The 20,536-nt window shown below is 39.6% G+C and overlaps 1 protein-coding gene across 3 annotated transcripts in view; it reads right to left on the bottom strand.

The window, feature by feature from the left end:
- LOC129860196 (CUB and sushi domain-containing protein 1-like) overlaps positions 1-20,536 on the bottom strand; it is a 588,526-nt gene that overhangs the window by 112,059 nt on the left and 455,931 nt on the right. For all 3 annotated transcript variants that reach the window (XR_008760312.1, XM_055930581.1, XM_055930589.1), the window contains exons 28-32: positions 20,353-20,491; positions 19,353-19,540; positions 17,609-17,803; positions 5,480-5,596; positions 3,654-3,767 (exon numbers count right to left, since the gene is read on the bottom strand). Coding sequence is in view for 2 of the 3 variants with exons in the window: in XM_055930581.1 (XP_055786556.1) it covers positions 3,654-3,767; positions 5,480-5,596; positions 17,609-17,803; positions 19,353-19,540; positions 20,353-20,491 (753 nt within the window). In the remaining variant the exon portion in view is untranslated. The remainder of the gene's footprint in view (positions 1-3,653; positions 3,768-5,479; positions 5,597-17,608; positions 17,804-19,352; positions 19,541-20,352; positions 20,492-20,536) is intronic.

Here is a 20,536-nt window from a genome sequence, read left to right as displayed (position 1 = left end):
GCGCCCTGCACTTGAGCTGGATGTTGTCATAAGTGTACCGGTGTCGGGCTGCAGCCCAAACAGGTTAACGTCGTTTATTGTTTTGTAGTTCATCAAGTGTTTTTTCGTGTTCGTCTTTCTTTAATAAAACAAGTATGTATTCAAACCACGCTGCGTTTTGGTCCGATCCATGCTCCTCTTCAGACGAGGAGAAAGACGAGCGTTACAGTCATGCACAAAGTAGATGTCCTAACCGCCTTGCCAAAAGTATACTTTGTTAACAATAAATTTGTGGACTGGTTGAACAACGAGTTTTAATGACTCCAACCTAAGTGTATGTAAACTTCTGACTTCAACTGTACAGTATATACACACAGATATCCATTGATACTTGAAGAATATAACTTATAAATGCCTCATGAGCTTAGCTCAACTGTCACACTCCATGAGAAACCAGAATATAAGCTTGTTTTTCTCCAATGTCTGTAAACATTGTAAATGTAAACAAACACTGTATAGCCTCATAACATGGTTAAAACAATAATTTCGATATCATGGATGGATGGTCAGTCCTTGCATCCATAGCTCTGTCTAATCTGAGAGTGGTTACATTTCTCCAGGCCCATCCCTCAGCTTTTTACAAAACAGAGGGGTGACCGTTTTGTTGTTGTTTCATCTGTGGATTTGCCCTTTAAACAGCTATCAAGATAACAAAGTGTCACCAACAAAAAGTTAATCAATAGGCCTATAGCAAATGCAGCATATGGCATTCATTTTTCACATGTAAATAGCACTTACAGTCGTGCTCAAATCATGCCATTCCATGAGCGCAGCATTTATTTTTAAACTCTAATCAATGAGCCCAATCAGTCCTCCATGACAACAAAATCATAAACAGAGTAGGGCTGGCTAAGAAGTCCTTAATTTTGGGGTTACGCCCAGGTAAAACAATTTGGCTAATCTATACTTCCATATTTCCATAAATCCTACTCTTGAAGATCAAGGGCTATAACATTTATTGAAATGACTGGAATTCTGTTAGACTTTGGTTTTTAATGTAAACATATCATTTTATAGTATTATTATATGAAGTAGAAAGCGATGGGTTAGAAGAAGCCTACATAACCAACCCATAAAGTAAAATGTAACATCCATATATGACCAGCTATGTAAACTTTAACATTGATTTATCCTGCAATAGATATGGTTCAATTGGTAACATACATTTTTGTCTTCTTCTAAGGCCTCTTAAGGGGAAAGTAATATAAAAGTAACTGAATGGAATCAGATTATGTTACTGAGTTTGGGTAATCCAAAAGTTACTTTACTGATTACAATTTTGGACAGTTAACAAGTAACTGTAACAGATTACACAGAAAGTAACATACCCAACCCTGTACTCCACATACTGCATTACTGAATGCTGAAATCTACTGTTTTCAAAGACAAAGTAAAATCAAAGCATCTCCTTTGGGAATTATATGGTTGCACAGTAGAATAAAACAAATCTGTACCATAAAAGGTGCCATAGAAACAGTTTATATTAATTTGCCTTCATCAATCCTCAAAATAATGTAATGTTGAGGGTGATTTATGTTCAGAAATGTAACTACCTTCCCCAATGACAGCGATAAATCAGATCGGGACAGCATTCTCAAATGTTATAAGTTGGCTTGAAATAATAAAAATACAGAGAGAATTTTCTACAAGGCATATGACCGTTGAGCTTGGTGGAACAGACCTATCATTAAAAAAAATACTTGTTTATTTGTGATTGGCTCTATCTTCAGTGAATAATCCTTTCTTAAGTAAGTAGATACAGTACACAATAGCTGACATTTTGATAACACATACTTATTACGTCAAATCCTATCAAGTCAAACACTCTTCCAGCTTGCATTTCAAAACAGATTTGGATTGCAACAGTGCCTTTGGAAAGTATTCAGACTAGAGGTCGACCGATTAATTAGGGCCGATTTCAAGTTTTCATAACAATCGGTAATCTGCATTTTTGGATGCTGATTATGGCCGATTACATTGCACTCCACAAGGAGACTGCGTGCAGGCTGACTACCTGTTGCACGAGTGCAGCAAGGAGCCAAGGTAAGTTGCTAGCTAGCATTAAACTTATCATATAAAAAACAATCAATCTTAACATGATCACTAGTTAACCACACATGGTTGATGATATTACTAGTTTATCTAGCTTGTCCTGTGTTGCATAACAGCCTACTTCGCCAAACGGGTGATGATTTAACAAGCGCATTTGCGAAAAAAGGTACTGTCGTTGCACCAATGTGTACCTAACTATAAACATCAATGCCTTTCTTAAAATCAATACACAAGTATATTTTTTAAACCTGCATATTTAGTAAATATTGCCTGCTAACATTAATTTATTTTAAATAGGGAAATTGTGTCACTTCTCTTGCGTTCTGTGCAAGTAGAGTCAGGGTATATGCAGCAGTTTGGGCCGCCTGGCTCTTTGCGAACTGTGTGAAGACCATTTCTTCCTAACAAAGACCGTAATTAAGTATGACTTCAAGTCTATCAACTCCCGAGATTAGGCTGGCAATACTATAGTGCCTATAAGAACATCCAATAGTCAAAGGTATATGAAATACAAATGGTATAGAGAGAAATAGTCCTATAATTCCTATAATAACTACAACCTAAAACCTCTTAACTGGTAATATTGAAGACTCATGTTAAAAGGAACCACCAGCTTTTATATGTTCTCATGTTCTGAGCAAGGAACTTAAACGTTAGCTTGTTTACGTGGCACATATTGCACTTTCACTTTCTTCTCCAACACTGTTGGACTAAGGTCCTTCTTCCCTGATTGCTCAGTTTGGCCGGGCGGCCAGCTCTAGAAAGACTCTTGGTGGTTCCAAACTTATTTAATTTAAGAATGATGGAGGCCACTGTGTTCTTGGGGACCTTCAATGCTGCAGGAATGTGTTGGTACTCTTCCCCAGATCTGTGCCCGGACATAATCCTGTCTCGGAGCTCAACAGACAATTCCTTCAACCTCATGGCTTGGTTTTTGCTCTGACATGCACTGTCAACTGTGGGACCTTATATAGACAGGTGTGAGGTGTCCAATCAAGGATGATCAATGGAAACAGGATGCACCTGAGCTCAATTTCGAGACTCAAAGCAAACGGTCAGAGCACTTATGTAAACACTTATGTAAACCTGTTTTCACTTTGTCATTATGGGGTATTGTCTGTAGATTGCTGTGGATTTTTTATATGTCATCCATTTTTGAATAAGGCTGTAATGTAACAAAATGTGTAAAAAGTCAAGGGGTCTGAAGACTTTCCGAAGGCATACAGAGCTTTTGAGATAAATGTGGCCACTGTATAAGGACTGACACCGTGTCTTGGGATACTCATTGAAGCAACGCTTATTTCCCAAATGGCTGCCCTTCCTGTTCTTGCATGGATAGAATGTCGCAATACTAATTACTGAAACTAAAACTTTTTGAATGAGATAGTAACAAGTGCCAACAGCAGTTACGAATAAAGTTATCATGCTAAGGCCTTTTGTCCTTGCAACACCTCTTGTGTTCCCCAACTGACTGCAAACAAAATCCACGTGTGAGTGTTTTCCATTAGTTTTGTTCATTTAAAGACTATAATCAATGGAAGGAATGAAAAGCTATTACTTACCTGAGTGAAACCCAGCGAGGGAGCTTAGCAGCCTGGCATTCTGATTGGCCCCATCAAATAGTTCTACTGAGTCATTCATTGCTGTCTGAAAGTAGGCAAACTGCCCAAATACCACTGAGGAGGACAAATGGGGACATCATACAGGTTATCTCAGTACATGTAAAATGTGGCTACAAAACAATCATATCCCCAAATGGTAAATTGAGTGCTTAAAATGGCAAATTGGGATTTGGTGTCTTGTCAACAATGACACAAAGCTAGCGTGATAACCACTCGTCTACCAAAACCATTGTTGTTATACTGTAGGCTGGGGCCGACTCAGGTCTCAGGGTGGGTGATGTCACCACACAATGGGCTAGCCAACACTGTTTAACTAGTGATTTCACATCTGCTACACCAGGTCATGCATGATAAACACACACTGAGGCATAGATAAATATCTTATGCAATTAGAGATGTTTTGGATGTCATACCTGCTGCATATCACTCACAATTAAGAAAGCATGACTTGTGTGAGGACAAACAAGAACCAGCACCATCTCTAGCATGCCTCGTCCATGATTCAGCACTTCATGACTGATCTATGCTTTCTATAAGCCTGAATATTAGGAGATTTCAGGGATGTCAATTTAAAATAGTCTAGAGAATTGTATTGGATTCACTGTTTGTCCATAATGCCTCCCAAAGGTCTGAACCAAGAATTTGATATCAGACCTTTTCTTACATGCATGTGTTACATTGATTTGTCTTGCCATCCAGGTCTGCACTTTGTCATTTTGCACATACTGTACGTACATATTAGATTTTCTGTAACTACTACGTGCCCATCTCATTGATATACAATTATTAGAGGTACACCATTTTCGTTTTTTTTTTTTTAAATAGGTCACTCTAATTATATCTACAGCCACAGCACACTATGTGCGTAATGGTCATTAAGGCAGGTATTCCAACAGTTTCCAACGTAATCTTTTTTACTGTTGCATAGGTTTTAACTCGGACCAATTTGTATGCATATAATATTTTCTGAACATATGTACCTTTACCATATGTACCTTCATATGTACCATATGTACCTTTATGAATGAATATGCGCAAAAGTTAATTGATTGTTTCCACACCCACCATGTGTCATGGGTGTGATAGTCATGTGAGGTGAAATGTGTACGTTATATTTTGGGATGTGAGCACTCAGTCTGTTTTACCTGACAAAGATTTGTTTTGGATCTAAATGTCATCAATAAAGCAGTGAATTGGGAGCAAAAACAGTGTGCAGGCCTTCCTGTTCTAAGATTGAGGGGATACCATTGTATTACCATTGGTTGGATACCATTGTATTACTATTGTAAAGTGGCTGTTCCACTGGATGTCATAAGGTGAATGCACCAATTTGTAAGTCGCTCTGGATAAGAGCGTCTGCTAAATGACTTAAATGTAAATGTAAATACCACTGGATTTTAGCTAATGTTAGCATTGCTAGCTATTTCTGACAAACTCTTCTAGCTAATGACAACATTGCCATCGGTCTAATGTAAATGTGATGACATGATGATGATGGCTAAGCTGTTTCCTACTAAATATTTGCCATGTCATCATATTTCCAGGCCACCAGTGTAATTTCGGCGAAACAGTCATTAGCTCACGTTTTACTTTTGTACATTAATGTGACTGCGGAGTCTGTAGAATGCTGATCACAATGGCAACGTTGCGACCGAGTGACGGAGGAGCAACACACGAATAGGCAGATAAATCAGAGGTGTAAAACTAGTCAAGCGTAGCATAAGTTTAAGTGTTGCATTAATAATGATGCATTTGATTAACCTCACCAAATTCTCCAGAGACAGTGATGTAGTAGGAGCAGGTTTGCCCAGCGGTGTAGTTATGGGGAAAGTTAGGAGATAGTACCACGCCTTCAGATCCATTATAATGGCCACCACAAGGAGCTGAAAGACAACAAAACAACCTCAGTGTTACTCAATTCCCAGAGACAATAATCCTGAAAGGACAAGCACCATGGATTAGCATGGGATAAAAGTCAGTGCACTAGCTGCGAGCTGTTGTGTTGGAACAAGGATGTTCTAGGATAGATCTAAACTCACTGTACAGAATATCAAGTTCCAGACCAACATTAAACCTATGAGTCCCGAGACCCGAGCAAATATCGGCTTTTTATTTATCAGACTTTCATTTATCTGTATGTCCAGCCCTTATATTTACAATAAAGTGTTTTACCAATTTATATTCAGGACAACCAGGCCACAAGTAAAACACAAAACAATTTTAAATAAAGAGTTGCATTCATGAGTTTTATTATGTTTTATTTATTCAATGTGAATAAAAAAAGGTCAGCTAAAGCAAAAACCTAATACAAATGAATTTATATGAATGCTGCAAATACAGAAATTGTTTTTCTCAGTGGAAAGTGAATATCCAACTAGCCAGTGGCAACTGTGTGGAGTTTGTAGTCTGTGACAGCAACTATGTGAGTTTATTACAGTATTATAGACACTACGTCCTTGGATTTCCTATGACCTTCTATGTAGAAGAACCCCTTACCTTCTAACGACTCTTGTGTAGCTTGTGAGCATTATAGAGCATGTGAGTGGTTGTGAGAATCTCAGCTTTTCATAGATAGCTTCTAATAGTTTGTAGCTCAAACTATTCAGACTCTACAGACGTTTTTGTAAAAAGATCCAGCCTGGGCCCCTTTGGGAACCGCCCTTGTCTCACAAACACCGCTCTAGCTCAGCCCCCGTTAATCACACAAACAACTGATGCAGAAGAAATGGACATACAGTGGGGCAAAAAAGTATTTAGTCAGCCACCTGCATGTGACTGTTTGAGGTTGTGGACAGGTGTCTTTTATACTGATAACAAGTTCAAACAGCTGCCATTAATACAGGTAACGAGTGGAGGACAGAGGAGCCTCTTAAAGAAGAAGTTACAGGTCTGTGAGAGCCAGAAATCTTGCTTTTTTGTAGGTGACCAAATACTTATTTTCCACCATAATTTGCAAATAAATTCATTAAAAATCCTACAATGTGATTTTCTGGAAAATTTTTTCGCATTTTGTCTGTCATAGTTGAAGTGTACCTATGATGGAAATTAGAGGCCTCTCTCATCTTTTTAAGTGGGAGAACTTGCACAATTGGTGGCTGACTAAATACTTTTTTGCCCCACTGTATCCAACAGTACAACCCAGAAGTCTGTAGCTCAAACACACAATGTTTAAAATAGGTATGAAGTCCAAATTGACTCGTGTGTTAAAGTTGCCCTTAAGCATGTGTAAATTCTTAATATGGCCTGTAATGGGTACGGAGATTAAATATACTGATGTCAATGGCTCCATGGAAACACACGTGGCTTCACTTTAAAGGGGAATTTCACCCAGGCTCTGTCATGGCATATAGTCATTACAATATTAACAACATTACGTTTTTATCATAAACATCACAATTATCCAAACCACAAGCTAACTAGCAAATTTAAATTTCACTGGTAGAATCGGGAAGTTTTGAATCCCTGTGTATTCGTCTGCTCATAGTGAACCACTAAGTGCGGCATTCATAGCGAATGCTGATACCGCCCGCTAGGTAGAGGAGGCTAATGGCATTGTTACTTCGAACGACCAACACACAGTAATCTCAGAAATTCTCTAGGCAAGATTTTGTGAACATTTTTGTTTTTCGCTAATGTTTTCCATCATGCCCATGTGGTGTTCTGTGCATGGCTGTGCTAATTACAAACAAGCACAAAATTAGTTATCTTTTACCATTTTACCTACTAGAGATTCACCCCAATTCTGCCAGTGGCTTGCGGCTAACAAGAATGATGCGGTGACCAAAGATTATCAGAGGGATTTTCAGGCTGAATTGATGGGGAATTAATTTCGACGACAACTGAGAAGTGATGCGATACGTCAATTTTGTTTCCTTCACAACAAAACAGAAGATTTGCAATTAAAGGTAACCTAATGTTAGCTAGCTTGCAAGGGTAGCTGGGTAAATTTGCTAGCTAGATAACGTTACAGTCCTGTATTGAACTCTGAAAGCCATCCGCTAAATCATATAGCTATCTTTTGGTTTACACGCTTTTGGTTTAAATTTTGCCTATGGGTGTTTGTAAGTCTCCAACTCCAGGTGGAATTAACCTGGTTCAGCTTATCAACCAGTAAATTATTAGAATCAGGTGTGCTAGATTAGGATTGGTTTGAAAACCTACAGGATGGTAGCTCTCCAGGAACAGGGTTGGAGAGCCCTGATGTAGAACTTTCTATCAATCTTTGAAATGTGTCTGCCTTTATGGATTCACATAAAATAGTTATATAAACTGTACAGGGGCCAAGGCTCTGTAGCATCAAACAGATGCTAGACATTAAGATATCCAACATTTTTTGTTTATTTGTCCAAATCTAAAATACAGGAGAGTGTCTACTATTTAATGCTACCTCAAGAGAACTGGGTATTCAAAAACAATGTTATATGGTAAAAGTAACATACAAAAAAAATAGTATGAACAGTGTAGTACAGTTCAGTGTGTCTGAGTGTGTCAGGTGTAGAGACACACAAGTGCAGAGAACTGTAGCTACAGATTGTTGCACCAGATAATGTTATTTACCCAAAGACATCTCGTCTATTTGACATCATGTCTATTTCAAGTCTTCTCTCATTGATCGAGACAGGTGGGTGTCTACCCCAAAGTACTGCATGTCATGATGACAGAGACCTGTCTCGATCAATGTGTGAGAAGACTTGAAATAGACACGATGGCGGTGCACATATTGTTGTATTACTTTTTTAATAACAGAGTATTTTCTAAATTCAAACTGACCCCCTGCAACTGGACACAGACATTTTATGAGGCACCTGTTCCCCAAATCAAGGACGAAGATGGCATTGCTACTGTAGGTTGGTCGAAAAAATCTCTGTGCAACACCAAACAGTAACTGTAACTCCCAGTAATGGATACCAAACATCTTGGTTAAATCACATTATATTGTTTAACAATCTGTAGCTAAGAGAACTGGTGATCAGCAGATGAGGGGAGAGATGGTCTTGATGAAATTGCCATTCCAAAGAAACATACAGTATGTTCAGAGAATACTTGTAAAGCTGTGGGAGGAGTGTTGTCCTGATCAAACTGCCATTCAGCTCCTCATGAGTCATCTGCTTGAAATCCAGCATAATGTCTAATCCAGAGAGAGAGAGACAGAGAGAGAGAGAGAGAGAGACAGAGAGAGAGAGAGAGAGAGACAGAGACAGAGAGAGAGAGAGAGAAAGCGTTCTGCTATAATGACACATGCAGGCCAAAGAATGTTGCTTCTGTATCTAGAAACCACTCCAGGAAGAAGCCCAGGCACTCCACAGTATTGTCTTTAGACAAATGACTAAATGATACTCTATTGTACAGTTTGAACAACAGTTCAGCATAACATCAACCTTAGGGTAAACTAGTTGAACATGTATACATGTGCACAGGCACAGAGATTACATTTACAACCATATCTAGCCTAATAGAATGAAATCTGGCATATCCCTCCCTCAATCTTTGCAGTGGCCAGACAGTACTAATTAGCCTAGGTAAGCAGGCAGACAGTATCTACCTACACCCATGTCTATCAGGCATGCTTAGGCAAATAATATTATAGCAAAACCAGCTTCAGTTTTAGAGATTTACAACATAAATTGTTGTATTGTTGTTTCTCCTCACTGTTTGCTAGTAAACTTAGCGAATAGCTTGCTGGATATGCAATACATGTTATTTAAATCTGTTTGGAATCCTATCTTGCGTCATGCCTATAATTTTGTGAGATTGAAATGCATCCAAGGTCATAATCATAACCAATGTCAACCCTTGTCAATTATGTTACATAGCTAGCTAGAAAAATGATTTACAGTTGCTGATGTTACACATGTTTTCTAACAAGTTGCAAATGTGAGCAGTGGTGCATAACAAGTTAGCAGGCACCAGGCTAACTAGCTAGCCAACTCCAGTTATGTGCTAAAGATCTCTGATTGTAAAACCTCTTCTATTTTAAGTCATAGATATGGTTACTGTTTAGCTAGCTAGCTAGCTAGCTACATAGCTGGCTAAGTTAGCAAACATACCAATTAATTGAATCCCCCCAATGTAACACTGTTAGCCAGCAATACACAATACGGGTTTCAGTAGATAAACAAAATTTAGCTAGCTAGCTAGGTGGCTTGCAGGAAAGATAATTTATTTAGCTAGGCACCGTATTTGTCATCTGCCCTCTTGGTGCTGGCATTGGCTGTAGCTGAGCTTCTAACGTTAGCTAAATCAAACTCTGTGTTTAGAATCCTCTTCGCTATATTGAAACATGTATGGTGAATGTCACCATGTAGCTAATAAATGTTCCATCCTCAAATTCGTGTTGATGAGAGGAATCACTTGAAGCAAATGCGTCTGGTCAGTTCTTCGAGTTTTGCCCAAAGGATTGTTATTAGTGTCACCCTCCTTTAAAAAAAATCCCAGTTTGGGGAAGGGATGGGGGCCAGGGCACAAAGCACCTCCCAACACAAGTGGTAGTCCTTCAGAGACTACAACTTGAAAAACTGTGTCAGCTTGTATATTTAGCAATGAATCCGCTGATAGGAACATCGCTGAAAGATGTCAAATGGCTCTATCGAACAAGGACAGCCATATCTACACCCCAAAACACGTATAGTGAGATCAGTGTAACATAGAGCCTTTGCGAAATGCCACAAAGTAGGACTACATGAATTTTTAGATCTTGCCCCCCCCCATCAATACTGCCATCATAGGGTTATCTATCATTCAGCATGCAAAGCCCTGACCTGCCTTCCTCCTGGGCAATTATGTGTAAAACACATCTCACTGTCCTAGAAATGCCTCAGACATGATAAAAACAAGCCCAGATTCCCCCAGGGTGAAATTCCCCTTTAAGGACATAGCATGAGCATGAAGGGTGAAATAAAATAATTGAGGGTGTCAAACTTTAAAATGTAAGGTCAATGAAAACAGAACACAACCGAGGAAATCTGTCAATGTCAATATTCTATTATCTTACTGTACATGTGCCCCTGGACTAGTAGTGTACTGCTCTCCAAACTACTTAAAAAAACTCTGAACAAATACTGACCAAAGGAGAGAAAATTACTGAACGCACAACATTAGAGAGCAGCGAGCGCTCACCCTCTTGTTCTCCCTGACCCTAAATCCCTAGTTAACCCTTCTTCTTATTTCTTTTCATAGTATTATTGCTCCCTCCCTTCAGAAAATGTCAATCCCGATCGCTTGAAACCCTCATGTGATCTTTCTGCACCTACCTTGTTTCTTTCATCCCCTTTGTCTTTGCTACAATGATCGTGGATTTAGATTCTTGCCACATCTCCAGCACGCTAAGCCTCCCAGCGCTCATCCCCCCAGGTCTGCTCCTTCATCTGCCCACAATACCTTGTGGAGCTCATAAACCTGGTGTCAGGATACAGCCACGGCTCATGGTCCTCTGCATATCAAACACCTTCCCCATACCTTTGATCACATCACCCTCACCTCATACTTTCTATGGCAAGACTGAGTTGGTACTGTAAGAAAAAAACTCTTGGTTGCGGGGTCTACCCTGCCTGAAACTAGAAATTTCACACACATGGAACAAGAGAATTAGGTAACAGTCAGTAATTTGTAGATCATTTTTTAACTGTTTCCACTGTGAGCAGTCAGTGTCATGTCAGGCCAAAGTGTCCTTTCTCTTCTAGGTATCAAATGCTGGGTCACTCACTCACTAAGGATTTTGATAGAAAACACAAACCTTACCAATGACTCCAAATCCTTGGTCCCTCTATATTTATCAAAAGCAAAATTGGATTTCATTATTTAATCTGTCAAGATGGGAAATGTAACCATCTTCATTATAGATTTACAAACCAGGGCCATAACATAACCCACCAAAAATATGAACATCTCAAAGATCAGGGGACTGGGGGGGTCAATCTACTCAGCATACATCCAACTGTGGGATACCACGGTGATACTGAATATTACAATTTAATATGAAATATGTGTTGATATTACTGGTTACTGAAGCATCAGTCAGGCAGTATTAATTATAATGATAGTAGTTATACATTTGTACTAGCATGATAGTAAGAGTATATTTCATACAATGACATAATGAGAAGGTTCCAGAAACAAATATTATCCAAAGTGAACAGAAGTATGGACAAAAATAAGAGAATAAAGACAAAATAATACACTATACAATATGCTCAATCAACACCAGATGATATGCCAGCCACTGTAGCTACATGCCAACATAGTCATTGTCCGAACTTATTTAAAAAAAAATAATAATAATAATATGGGAATTATTTAAGGACATTTAACATAGCATCATGTTTATGCATACAGTAATGTAACAGACGCCACAAGCTACTTAAACCTAACAGACCAGACCGTACACTGTGGGCTGTTATAAATAAATAAATAGATAGATAGATAGATAGATAGATAGATAGATAGAGAGAGAGAGAGAGAGAGAGAGAGAGAGAGAGAGAGAGAGAGAGAGAGAGAGAGAGAGAGAGAGAGAGAGAGAGAGAGAGAGAGAGAGAGACAGAGAGAGACAGAGAGAGACAGAGAGAAGGACCATGCCTAAATCCAAACAAGGTCTAGTTCCTCTAGTGCAGATATTCCCCCAGAGGTACGCGCAATCAAACTGTGATTCAAATTTAAAAATAAAAACATTCTTCACATTTTCAAACAGTACATTTATATTTTCCAATGGGGCTATACATTTGGGCAAGTTTTTTTTCTAGCCTCGAGTAGCCTCGTTTCACTGCCAAAAAAAAAATTAAACCATCTAGTGTTCAGCGAAATAACACAATGTCAAATACAGGTAGCCTAATCTATTTACGTTACTCTCTCGCGGGAAACCTTCACTCTTGGGCCTAGCAACGCTCCTGGTATATGTCCGTTACGTTATGGGAGGTCAATTAAGGAAGACATCCTCTTCTGCAAACCACTGGAAACCAGGACAACATGAGAGGATATTTTTAAAGTACTAGACAGCTTTGTGACATCAAATGGACTTTGGTGGTCAAGATGTGTTGGTATCTGTACTGATGGCGCAAAAGCCATGACAGGGAGACACAGCGATGTGGTAACGTGTGTAAAAGCAGTTTCTCCCGACGACACTTGGGTACACTGCAGCATCAACCGAGAGGCTCTTGCTGCCAAGGGAATGCCTGACAGCTTGAAATATGTTTTGGACACTACAGTGAAAATGGTTAACTTTGTTAAAGCAAGGCCCCTGAACTCTCATGTATTTTCTGCATTATGCAATGATTTGGGCAGCAACCATGTAACACTTTTACAACATACAGAAGTGCGCTGGTTATCAAGGGGCAAAGTATTGACATGTTTTTTTAAATTGAGAGACGAGCTTAAAGTTTTACTTACTGACCATCATTTTCACTTGTCTGACCGCTTGCATGATGACGAGTTTCTCACACGACTGGCCTATCTGGGTGATGTTTTTTCTCGTCTGAATGATCTGAATCTAGGATTATAGGGACTCTCCGCAACTATATTCAATGTGCGGGACAAAATTCATTAAGAAGTTGGATCTCTTTTCTGTCTGCATTTACAAGGACAACACACAGGTCTTTCCATCATTGTATGATTTTTTGTGTGCAAATGAACTCAAGCTTACGGACAATGTCAAATGTGATATAGCGAAGCACCTGAGTGAGCTGGGTGCGCAATTACGCAGGTACTTTCCCGAAACGGACAACAAAAACAACTGGATTCGTCATCCCTTTCATGCCCTGCCTCCAGTCCACTTACCGATATCTGAACAAGAGAGCCTCATCGAAATTGCAACAAGAGGTTCTGTGAAAATTGAATTTAATCAGAAGCCACTGCCAGATTTCTGTATAGGGCTGCACTCAGAGTTTCTTGCCTTGGTATATCACGCTGTTAAGACACTGATGCCCTTTGTAAGCACGTACCTATGTGAGAGTGGATTCTCGGCCCTCACTAGCATGAGGCCCTCACTAGCACTAAATACAGGCACAGACTGTGTGTGGAAAATGATTTAAGACAGACTCTCCAATACAACCCAACATTGCAGAGTTATGTGCATCCTTTCAGCACACCCTTCTCATTAACCTGTGGTGAGTTGTTCAAAATTTTCGATGAACAAATTAGGTTTTATATGTAAGATGCTAAATAAAGAGCAAAATTATTGATTATTATAATATTATTATTTGTGCCCTAGTCCTATAAGAGCTCTTTGTCACTTCCCACGAGCCGGGTTGTGACAAAAACTCACACTCATTCTTATGTTTAATAAATGTATCGTATAGTGTGTGTGGCAGGCTTACAATGATAGCAAAAAACAACATTTGAGAGTGCGCTGACCCTGGTCCTAGAGGAGGTACACAGCTGGAGGTTGAATGTTTGAAGGGGTACAGGACTATAAAAAGTTTGTCAACCACTGCTCTAGTGTATGCAGTTATTTTGCTTCCTGCCTCTGAGGGGCGCTATACTACTGTGCTTTAACCACATTACACACCCCTTCTATTTACAGCCATGGAGGATTCCTCATTCAAGAGCACTGAGAAAGTCTTTTAGTTACTATGGAAACAAATAGAAGACCTGTTTGGATGAGAAGCTGAGAGAGAGGGGGGAAAATTCTTTATTATTTAAAGGGATCTCACCCCTTTTCTAATTAGTTTTGTCTAAAGGCCCCAAAAAGTGCCTCAGAGTACATCAGTATTCTAAAAAGCAGCCGAAAATCACAGCCCAGTGAAACATTTCAAATGGCAACAACTTGGTCCTCAGCTTGTCGAGAGCAAAACTAAAGGGGCAGATATACTGCAAGTTTTTCATGGGTGAACAGTTTGCGCCTGCTATTTTCCGAGGAGATTAAAACATAAAAGGCTGAACATGAAGTAGCTAAATAAAGTAGGAAATAAGGGTTATTGGTGTTAAATAAAGACAGTATCATGGTTTGGGTTTTGTTTTTACATTACTTTTCCTTTTTGAACATAACAGTTGTAAACTTCGCACTTGTGTAAACATTCAGTAAAGCTGGCCCTAGATACCCACCATCACCCTGAAGCAACAACAATACATGACAGATACATTGCAAGTGTTTGCTTTTCTTCCATACTGAATGCTCAAAATGTACCACTTAAACACCTACGGCTGCTAAAAGTGGGGATTAATTGGGTACGGGACGGTTTTCACGGACAAATATTCCCACCCCCTTCCCCCACAGTCCTTATTGAATACATAACGATTCCTTTCATTAGCCGGGTGATACTGGGGACATTAGTAATCATTTCTCTCAACTGGCAGCAGAATGTCAGGAGGGCAGAGTTTAACATTCACAGTGAGTACTCCCTGTCTCACTTTGACTGATCTGCATATAACCCACGTGGCGTTTCACTGCCACTCAAGGGGCCCTGGCTTGCAGGCACAGCCACAGCCTTTAGAAATGGCTCTTTCTTTTGTTCATTTATGAACACAACCAGCAAATAGCTTTGTTCACCTTTTTATCATCTGGAAAAATAAGCTCAATTCAACCACAAATGCTTTTACTTAAGCGGTCATTATGTGTTTGCTTGGAAATATGGTTATGTTTAAGCATATTGAAATAGGCTAGGCTACTGATGTACGTTTCCCAGACATCAAACTATTAGCTAGCAGATTACAATGTCCTTTCACAAAATGTTGTTTCATCTAGCCAAAATCCATGACCTTGAAGGAATGACTCGAACGACTTACAAAAAAAGAATTCCCCTTCCTTTCATGGATTTAAAACTTGTTCTTCATAACATTACTTTAGTGTAGCGTATACACACCCACAATCCTCTTCGAAGGTGACATAACTAAAAAAAATCAGGATTAGAAATACACATAACTGACAGACCATATAAGCAAATGGCCCATGAAACAGCAACATTTGCTTCACATCCCTTTGGTTTTCAGAGTGATTTCCAATTGTGCCTGCTGTGTGCTTTTCATAAAAAAAAACACAGTAAAGTGGTATTCCTTTCACAGATCAAAGTTTGCCTGCACATTCTGTTGGCTATTGGCGGTAGGTTATATACAACTGTTGAAAAGGCCAGAACAACCCATTTAGCTCATTACCTACGCTCTCTTTCAAGCCCAGGGAATCGATCAACAGAGGCCATTGTGCCATTGTTGAGAGGCCTTGTGAATCACTAACAACATCATGTCTCACCCTTACAATCCACACACTTTTCCTTTATGGAGTTCAGGGATTAAACAGCATGTGCTCAGACATCCATAAATCAATGTTATGGTACCACATTGTCACTGTTTAACATTCTTGATAATGACAAATTATATTTCAATAAGCTCTTAGCAGAAAGACACTTTCCCATTTCCACTTATGAAAGGTTCAATGAGACAAAACCCAGGACTAGACAAGTCAGGTTCAAGTCAGGTTGAAAGTCAGGTTCAATTTAATGATATAATGGATGAGCAGATAGTGATCCTGAGGTCCTTAGCTGTACCACAAGGTCAACCAAACTGTGCCGCTATGTCCATGACCAAGCCTAAACTCTAATTACGCATTGTAATTTAATAATTCCATTAAGAATGAAATATTGAATGTTTAAGCCACATCCATAATGCACAATGTTCATCAAGGGAATACAGCTCATGGTATGAATGCTCTAGCTCGTCACCAAAATGAATATAAATAAATAAAGGAAAGAATAAAAATGGAAAAGGTAACGAGCCAAATGTACCATCAGTGTATGCAAATAAATGATCTGGGAGTGAAGGATTGAGAGCTCTCTCTCTCAAAGGGCAAGGCATTTTGGCTCAATCAAAAAGGGTCAACTAATCAACACATGCTGTTCCAAACAGGGGTCAGGAGTGTTAGCAATGTAAAACCATTATAGATCCATGGCTTCGTTTTTAGTACCTCTGCTGGTTTGTTCTCCAGTCTCCTGTTGTTGTTGTTGTAAACAAAATATATCCTTTGAAACTAACTTGTTTTTTCAGTGTTCAACCCAGTATGGTCAAGAGACTATGTGCTGTTTGCTTTGCTTCAGCTGTGTCTTGGTACACAAAACACCCTCTATTGTTTATGTGAACTCCAGAGTAACTTCTTAATTACATTTAATCACATTAACAAAAGCCCCAATTCTCTCAAAAGAAGGAGCTCAGGTGGATTTCCTCTCATGCATCTCACACTCCCCTCTTGATCTGGCACTTGAAAAATGAAAACAGGTTAAATTTGGTTTAAAAAGTAGGAGGTAGCTAAAGCTAGATTCTGTATGTTTCCATGAAAATAGCTTATACTGTATATGAAAACAAGTAGCTTTATGCATACATCTAACCATTTTTATTGAAAACAACATCATTCCATGTTTATCATGTCAACAATAAAACGTTGGTGTGTGTTTCCCATATCCAAGTCATGTCTCAAGTGGCCATGCTGCTATAAGGTAGAGGCTCGGTGTGTGAAGTGGCAGGGTGGAGACATAGAGACGGTGAGTGGCAGCAACTACAAGGCCACCTGTCTGGGTTTTTGTGTCTCCTCAGAGACGCAGGGACATAAAGGAGAGAGAGAGAAAGAGGGAAAGAGAGGGGGATGAAAAAGAGAGGGAGTGTGAGAGAGGACATGTGAGTGACAGTTGTCACCGCCCAAGCTCTCACGACTGTCAATAAATGACAGAAAGTTCAGCCTTGGTCTTTGAAAAACCCATACTCCCCTCTTTTGCAAAGAAAAAAAGGGGTCCTCAAAACCATTTGGTAAAGCCAGTGAAAATTGGCTTGATATTATCCTTGATTGATAGTGAGGATGATGGTACCAAGACCAACCAATTAGACTTGAAGTGAGAACAACAACAACAAAAGGTACTCTCTCTTTGATAAGCTGTTGCAAATCAGTTTTTAGAACTGTAGGCAAACCAAAACCGAAAATATCGTACCTTTACACGTTGGTAGGGCCTTGTTCCATATAGGTTTTCCATCCAAACCGATAACACATGTGATTGTGGCTTGTCCAACAGCAGTATATCCCGAGTTACATTGATAGGTCACTGTGGAGCCCAGTTTGTAGTCCATCCCCACACGACTGCCATTCATGATATTACCAGGGTCAAAACATGCCTCCCTGGGTTTCTCTGTGGAATAGAAAACATATACAAGCTCAAGATAAAGTACTGTGCAGGACAACAGGTCTTGAGCAGAGAGAATTGATTTCAATACAACACCAAGGAGGAAAATGTAAAACCATTTTTATTTTGCTAAAGCATTGTAATTTATCCATAAATGCAAAAGAAACTCAGCAGTTGAAAAGCCCAGATATGATGAACAGGTAGGGTATGCATCCTGAGATATTTGATGCATTCAAACACTGAACATTCCAGGGATTCCCAGAAGCTGCTACTGATATTTTGATCCCCTAGTTTATCGCCTAGACTTCTGCTGTGGCTCTGCGGTGAACCTTAATGTAGGAGGCAGAACACATGGAGTTTGAGAGTAAAAAAGAGCAGGTACAGTAGAGTTGCTCCAAGGCATCCTCAATAGAAAAGACCAGCACAGAGGGAAATGCAAGGTAAGCATGTGGGTCTGTAGAGGCAGCCAACCAGTGTCCTTCTGGCAACAGACACTCAAAGAAGGACAGTTGGAAAAAGCTCTGGAGGTGGTGCTTGTATACACTGCGAAACAAGATGACAGCTAACAGCCCACTTCTTTCTGCTGCCCTGTGCTTTGGGGAGCGGGGAAAGTAGGAGGCCTGTGGTGGGAGATTCTATCACTGAAATTGCTACAGTGCATCACAATTTCAACCGCATTTCAATACACAGAGACAGGAAATGCTTCTCAACATATAAGGCCAAAGTCTACATGCTAATGCCCATAACCTAAAGCTACATTTTGAAATGGATTTATGAATGTATTAGAAATACAGTAGTAGAAAACAATTAAAAATATATGAAGTATATTACAGTAATAAGTATGAAAACAGAAATAGCAATGCCATTTGTTTTTACCCTCTTTAATCAACATTTAAATTACCTTAGTTACCGGTGCATGGATGGGGGGGGAAAGTACGATATAGGAGATTGATTTACAGGAAAAATTGTGTTTTTAGCCTCGGGAGATGACAAATCTCACCCAGTTCCCATAAAAGGTAATTAGCTGCTCTAATTGTCAAAAGCAGAGGTAAATACAGGGCCGTCTGTACAAAATCAAACAACAAATTATGCTATTGATTGGTTTTAATAAATCTTCCAAGAAGAACGAGAGGTCCAAAAGGAAAAATACTATACACATCTGTGTTCATGGGTTTTGTGAACTTCATGGGCTTAATAAATAAAACCACTTATCCAGTCGATCATCAATGCATTCAATCAAAAGGCATTTAATACAAAGACGTAGGTTGGAAAACCTACTGTTTTTCAGATGCTGAATAGCTCTCTATGAACAACAGGCAAAAGGGCCATTTAATAAGTACAGCTAGCTGACAGGAAGAAACACATGCAATAAGGCTTTATCAATAAATAGTCTACAAAATATATTATCCAGTGGCTAGAAATCTTTCATTCTAACAACCTATATCTACAGAAAACATTTCTATAGAGACATCAACCTTACAATATGGCCGGAGCTATACACTTTCAAAGGAACCTAGGATCACCTCCTACGAGACTAACATGATGCATCACTTGCCTTTAAATTCAATGGCAAAACCAGACATCCCGAGGGAGGCGTCACTTCTGAAGGCGAGGAAGAGGCTGTTCCCACTGCTCTCGATGCGCTCCGGGGCCTGGTTTCCCTGCAGGCTGCTGATCAATGGACCATTGGAGTTCTCACCCTCATAGATGTGCAGGAAGTCATAGCTGGGCTCCATGTTGAAACTGGGAGGATACAAAAGAGAACCTGGGTCATAAAAGACTGATGCCTGATTCACACTATAGGGTCAATCAGAACCATACTGTGCTGGCTCGGATATTTCCTTTTCACATATTTCCTTTCACATTGTCTTTTCCAGCGACTATGGCAAGGCCAGCCTGGCTCAACCTGGCTTGACCCTGAATCAGGCATGTGGGGGCTGTCTGTACTGTCTGTAACTGTTATTAGAAAGATCAGATCAGTTTGTTTTGGTTTTTCTCATGGGAGTCAATGTAATTCCTGTGGGTACATACACAGCTAGCAAGTATTCTACATTCATCACACTGTAGGCCTATAACTTTGGGGCAGCAGGTAGCCTAGTGGTTAGAGCATTGGACTTGTAACCAAAAGGTTGCAAGATTGGATCCCCAAGCAAACAAGGTAAACATCTGTCGTTCTGCCCCTGAACAAGGCAGTTAACCCACTGTTCCTAGGCCGTCATTGAAAATAAGAATTTGTTTTTAACTGACTTGCCTAGTTAAATAAAGGTAAAGAAAATAAATAACACAAGCTAAAATTATACATTTTATAAAAGCTATTCCATTTATAGGTATCATCTAGGGATATTGGATAATACAGTACAACACATCGATTTGGATAATATTTGAACAAAGGCAAACTATTTCACCTCAAACACAGAAGTGTCTGATAGTGTTTGATGTTTGTTTACGGTAATTGCCAAACTGACAAAGAAAGAGTGGATTCGCTCTTTCCATCTGTTCTTTGACTTTGGTCCTTATTACCGTGGGTAGCTCACAGCGTAGCATGAGCGACATACCTTTTGAAAATTAGAGCTATAACAAAGTCAGGGTTGACTTTAATTCTCCAGTCACATTCTTTTCCTGGAGGGTAGGGCTGTGGATAGTTGGGTGATAGAATTACCCCAGCAGGGCCTGTCACGTTGCCGCCACAGGTAGCTATCACAACAAGGAGAGTGAGGGCAACACAGGTTTTAATACGAC

The sequence above is a fragment of the Salvelinus fontinalis genome, chromosome 1, assembly GCF_029448725.1.
Source record: "Salvelinus fontinalis isolate EN_2023a chromosome 1, ASM2944872v1, whole genome shotgun sequence".
Classification (NCBI taxonomy): domain Eukaryota; kingdom Metazoa; phylum Chordata; class Actinopteri; order Salmoniformes; family Salmonidae; genus Salvelinus; species Salvelinus fontinalis.
The sequence above is the reverse complement of the archived record's forward strand: the minus strand, read 5'-3'. Positions and strand labels throughout refer to the sequence as shown.